At 50.8% G+C, this 5848-nt stretch overlaps 1 protein-coding gene across 1 annotated transcript; it reads right to left on the bottom strand.

Annotated features, from left to right (window-relative positions):
- Positions 1-3268: 3268 nt before the first annotated feature.
- LOC146596458 (uncharacterized) lies at positions 3269-5811 on the bottom strand. Its single transcript, XM_085303926.1, has one exon. The coding sequence runs from the start codon at positions 5575-5577 to the stop codon at positions 4711-4713; it is 867 nt and encodes a 288-aa protein (XP_085160052.1). The 5' UTR covers positions 5578-5811; the 3' UTR covers positions 3269-4710.
- Positions 5812-5848: the final 37 nt, after the last annotated feature.

Genomic DNA, 5848 nt, shown 5'->3' with positions numbered 1-5848 from the left:
CTGCCTCTCTCATCTGGAAACTCGGCCGCGGCTGCCGGCGCCCAACTCGCACCGCGGCAGCTCAGCGCCAACGGGAGCCAGCTAGCAAGGAGGAGGAGGAGGAGGGGGAGGAAGGTTTCCAGGGGAGGCTGCTGCACGGGCGCCGCTCACCCGGCGGCGTCTCCCAGGGCGAGGACGCCTGCTCGGCGCGCCACGGCGGGACGGCCGCGGATTCGGCTGCTCCCCGGCCGGCGTTACCACCCCGCGGCTCGGCAGTAACCCGTGCCAGGAGGAAGCTGCCGTCCCGTCCCGTCAGCGCTGGAGGAGTAACAAGACGCCGCCCTCCGCCCGAGCAGGAAATACCCTCGCGGGTTTCTGGTTACAAAAGCTTTCCGAGATAAAACCCCTCGCCCCCAAGAGCCCTGCGGGATCTGGTGTGACTTTTTGGTAGCAGCCTTGGACACAGCAGCCTGGGTTACAGGAAGAAAAAGAAAAAAGAAAGAAAAAAGCTGAGGGAAGAGGCAAAATCAGTGCTGCGAAGCCCCCCTTGGTCTGGGGGGTGACATGAGCAGGCGGTAGGAGGAGGAAAGGGAAGGAGGAACCGGGTTTGGGCGCTGCTGCGGTTTGGCAGCAGCCCCAACGCTGCAACGCTTTCCCGGCCGGAAAGCCTGGGTTTGCCCAGACTCGCTCCGGCACGACGTGTTTTTCCCCGGTTCTTTCCGAGCTGTGTCCTAGCCGAGGCTCGTGAGCAGCCAGGGCCGAGCTCGGCCGCCGGCCACAGCGCCGGGGGATGAAACGCGGCGACCGGGGAGGTTCGCGTCCCCTCCAGGCTGGCCGCGGGCTCCGAGCACCAGCACGCTCATGGCAGAGCTTGGCCAGCCAGCTCCATCCTCCCGGCGCAGACCGGCTTCCTCTCGCTTAGAGGAGAGCTCAGTGCCTGCGAGGTATTTGTAAGGGCCTGGCAAAGCCGGCTCTGCCCTGCAGCACGGGTGTAAAACACCGCCGGGGCTGGCGGCAGCCCTGCCTGGCCGCGGGAGGACCAAGGGCAGCAGAGGCCACGCTCAGGCTTCAGGGTGCCTCCGCCTCCGTCGCTCCTGCGGCGGAAAGCGAAGCAAAAGGCTCCAGGTAGGTGTCGTCCTCGACACAGAAGCACCATCTTTTACCTGCAACTTCTTCAGGGCTGGAGGATCGAGAGAGACAGGCCAGCCCCGGAGCAGCCGGTCCCCCAGGAGCGGATACCGCTGCAGCGGGCGAGAGGGAAGGATCACCAACGCGAGCGCCGTGCGGCTCGGAGCAGGCGTCCCCAGCCGCCCCGCAGCACCACTCGCCTTTTCCGGGCTCGCCAAACTCCTCCTGACCTCCAGCTTCCCCTGTCCACACCGGCACTGACCTGTCTCAGTTGTCCATGTAGCCACAGCAGGAACCGGAAAACCTGGGGCAAAGCTGATTTCGAACTGTTTTGAGGCTAGGTAAAACATACACACAAAAACAAAAAATAAGAATGTAAATATTTAAAATGCGTTAGAGTCCCCCTTTTTTAATTCTTTCTCAAAATGCAAATGCCCAAATACTTCCCTGAATTAGAATCAGGAAAGAACAGCAAAAGAAGGGGGAACCGACCGGCCAGGCAAGACTGCAGCAACACTGCCGGAAAGGAAGGGTCTCTGCCCGCCGTCGTTCAACCCTCGACACCGAGCTCTCCGTGCCTGAAGCACGGAGACGGCCGAGCTGAAATGCTGCCACCAAACACCGCGGTTTCAGCGCTCTCCCCTTACCTTTGGCTGCTGCAGGGTCCAGCCCGTTTTTGTAAAAAGGCTCTGTGTGGAGCCTAAACTCTGGACTTTTGCTCCAGTTTCTAGAAGTTTTTCCTCCCACTGCCCCGCACAGTCCAGATGAGCGCACGTCCCTCTGCACACTTCACAGCTGCTCCTGTAAGAGCACAGGAGCGAGAGCTGAAGTAAGGAATATTTATTTTTGCTTCAGTTTCCTCTTTCCTCCTCCATTAGAAAGAAAAGAAAAACAAAAGCCTAGAGTTATGTTATATTAATTTATTTGGGACACACCAGAAAAGGAAAGTCAACAACTGTTAACGTACAAAAGTACAGAGTCCTGGGACAAGTTTTACTGTCCTGATTAAAAAGGCACCATGGTCCCAAAGAAGAGTAATCAGAATACATCATTTAGAATTTTCCCCCCTGTTGCAGCAGAAACAGAGCCAGGCTGTGGCTCTATCCACAGTCATCAAACCCAGTTGAAAAAAAAAAAATCCACATGATTTAAATGTGATGAACACTGCTCGGCCTGTACAGGATGGCATAAAAAGAACCACAGCTTAAAAGATGGTCATGCTTTTTCTTAAAACAACAAAGGTGACAAACCATCAAGTGCTTAGCTGAGGAAGACAGCAGACTGCTCAGCTTCTGACATCCTCAGCTCAAGACTTTCTGTAAGATGCACGTCCGGTATGTGAATCTACTAGGCCGAGTATGGGGCTGCTGAACGAAATGTAATTGCCTGTGGTATACAGGAAGTCAGATCTGACAACCTTAAATTCCCTGAATATCATAAAGCACGGTACAGCTGTGTTCCATAGTCTATTCAATCCTGTCGGATTTGCTTTGCACACTAGCATTTATATTGTCAGCTATATTTGTAATACAAAGGGGATTTTACAGCAGTTATTAAAAAATTCTACTTCTGCGAGGTCTGAGCTTGGCTATATTCCCTGCTGAAACAGAGTTGCTGGTGTAAAAGCCCAGTGAGAGGCTCGAGCCCAGCATCTCAGGGCTAGAAGGCAAATAGTTTAAATGTGACATAATTTGCAAGGGGGAGTCAGTGAAGCACATCAGAGAGAGGAGGAGAGAGGAGGGCTGCGAACTCTCAAGCACAGGAGGCTGAAGAGTGTTGCAGAACGTGGGTGCGCATTATTATACCTGAAATGGCCCTAAGTAAGAGTGAGGCAGAATATACTAAATATTTTGGAGCAACTTACCATGAAGAACTTCTCAGTGACACAGAATAAGGATCCCAGCAATTACTCATGAGCAAGTTCACTGGGAAGTCGACATTTCGCTCAGGCCTGGACAGATCAGTCCTTAGGCGGAGGGACAGCATGGAGATACGCTGGAGTCTGACTAAGCAGCAAGACCAGGGCTGCTGCCTCCCGCGCTTGCTAGCTCTGCTTCATCTGAATTTGAACAGCAGCTAATTTGCGTTTCATTCCTCCTTTGGCATAGGACTTCAAAGCGGTCCAAAAACTGATTCACTAAAGTTACAGGAGCTGTCAAAATTATTTGTACATGCATTTATTGTCAAAGGGAGCAAAAGACAAAGAATGAAACAGCACAAGTTAATGTCAGTAAAATGATATGCAGGCTGTTTAGAGCAAAGGAATAGGGAGAAGCTGAGATACTGGAGTGGGGAAACCAATGTTCACACTGAAAGGTAAATTTGAAAACCAGGCAAGTTTGAGCTCTTCCTACCAGAGCACTTTTCTCTGGACAATTACAGACTTGCTTTATTTATTTTTAGCATATTCTGGCGAGGTTTGGGAGGCTCACCAGAGAGATCTCCAGCACTGCGTTTCACAGAAAGTTCAAGTCTCTCATCTTTAAAAATCAATAAAGCAATTCTAACTAAAAACGGCAGATACCCTTGTGCTGCATGTATCTAAAGTCACAGACGTGCCACTGGTTAAGTATATTCTAGGGCAAGAGGGTTATACTTTGTTCAAACAAACTCCTGGTGGAAAACTACCTTCTCTACTCTGTTTTCTGATTGGACCTACACGGGGTGGAAAAGCAAGCCCAGATTTAGAAGCCTCTTGCTGCAAACACCTCAGCTATCCATTCTTGGGAAGGCTTTTTCTTCCCCTATATCCTAAGGCGGCAGGATAACAGTTTATAAAGTTCTTCCCATCCCGGACTAAATAATGCAATTTGCATCCTTCCATCCATCTTAACCCCCTGGCAGATAAAACACTACCACTTCATTTAGGGTTCACACCTCTCAGTTCCTAGATTACAGATTTCATGTTAAGAGTCATCAAATTACGGGAAGGCTTATCCTGATCAAGGAACTGTCACTATGCAGAATAAAACATTTGGAATCACTTTTAAAACCAAAGTACTCAAACATCTCCTCTCTCTCTCGCCCTCCTCCAGCAAGAGAGCAATCTGTTAACAAAATCACAGAATGCATCTCCAGGACTAGGTAATACAAGCTAAAAAACTAGCTTTCTCCTCACAGAAATGCCAAATTCTGAAAGGGGCTGAACAACTTTCACTCCCAGTGAAATTAACTGGAGTTATGGCTGTTCAGCACGTGAATTTTACATTAGCAACAAGTCCAAGTTATTTCCCTGCAGTAAATGAGAGTCCCGTTTCATTAGGCCACCACTGGCTCAGAAATGGAGAGAGACTTCTAAAAACACACTCGTGTAGACAGGAACTTGGGTCAAGAGGCTTATCCACTACATAACCTTAGATCATCTGCTGTGTTTGAGCCTTCAGATCATTAGCTGATGATGACTCAGCCTTCCAGGTTCATGTGTGTTAGTCCTTGCCACCGTTGCTGTCATCCCAGCACTCTTCCCCGGAGGCAGGATGTTCCTGAGCTCGGGCTGGGGATCTACAGCAATTACTTCCAATTGATTGTGGGGTTTCAAACTTGCCTAAAGTGTGTATTGCCACCTTGTTCTCCAGCAGCTCGGCTTGCCAACAACGGCATACGCTAACAGTTTTTGACCTTGTCCACAGTCTCGTAGAACCCAGGCCTAACTCTCCTTATGCTCATCCGTATATGCTGGCACTCCAGGGGCATGGCATCGCTAGCAGGAGTCGCTGAACTGGCAGACCACGCAGTGCACCGGCGCTTTCTTCTGCCCCTCAGCGAAAAGCCTGGAGCCCCTCCGTTCTCTCCTTCTGCAGGACAGGATTCATCCACACTCGTGCCTTCATCCGACTGCTCGTCACTTTTATACGTCTTTTCCTTTGCTTTGTTTCCTTCCTTTTCCTCCTTGGCGAGTTTTCTGAAGTGCTCTAAGCACTGTATCTTTCGTCTTCTTTCCATCATCTTCAGTTCTTGCTTGTCTGTGCAATCTTCATAGTACATTTTTCTTTCACTTCTTTGATCTTCAAGAAATTTCCATTCAGTGCCAGTCATTTTTACCCCACTGTACTCCTCCAGTTTATTTCTTGTCGGTGTGTCTGTACAGAATATGTCAAAGAGCTTCTCTGAACTCTCATTGAATTTGTCTGCTCTCTCTACAAAAGCCTGGTTTTGTCTCTGCTTTCTGGTCTGATACAATTTGGTGAATTCCTCATACATTTTGAGGATAATTTTCTTTATATTTTTTGTCGCAATGGTATGCAAGTTGCAAAGCAACCAGTGCTCCTGCAGATGTTCGGCAAGCAACTGGGCCGCATCCTCTTTGGACCGCTGGGCTTGGCCAGCTCTTTTGGGCTGCAGTAAGTACAGCATATTCTGAACCACATCTTTCTTCGTGGGCAGTATTCCCTGCGTGAAACCAGAGGACTCCACGTACTCAACAGTTCCTAGAGTCTTCCTTACTTTCACCTCGGTATCCAGTGATTCCATCACTGCTCGTTTATCTCGTAGTTAGGACATAATCTGAAAAAACGAGAAAACAAAGTATGTGAAACGAAGCGTGTTTTTTCTTCGCCTTCTCGCCCTCGGCTCCCGCGCAGCGCAGACGCGGGCGCGGGCAGGACGCTCCGCGCCCGGCAGCCGGCGCCGGGACGCTGCAGCGCGCTCGGCGGCTGTTGGACAGCTGCCGCCTTAGCCCGGCCCCCTGAAGGAGCTGCGCGCCGCGGCGCCCTCGCTCCTCCGCGCCGCGCTCCGAGCCGGC

The sequence above is a fragment of the Rhea americana genome, unplaced genomic scaffold, assembly GCF_003343005.1.
Source record: "Rhea americana isolate MKP2758 unplaced genomic scaffold, rheAme1 scaffold_200, whole genome shotgun sequence".
NCBI classification, from domain to species: domain Eukaryota; kingdom Metazoa; phylum Chordata; class Aves; order Rheiformes; family Rheidae; genus Rhea; species Rhea americana.
The sequence above is the reverse complement of the archived record's forward strand: the minus strand, read 5'-3'. Positions and strand labels throughout refer to the sequence as shown.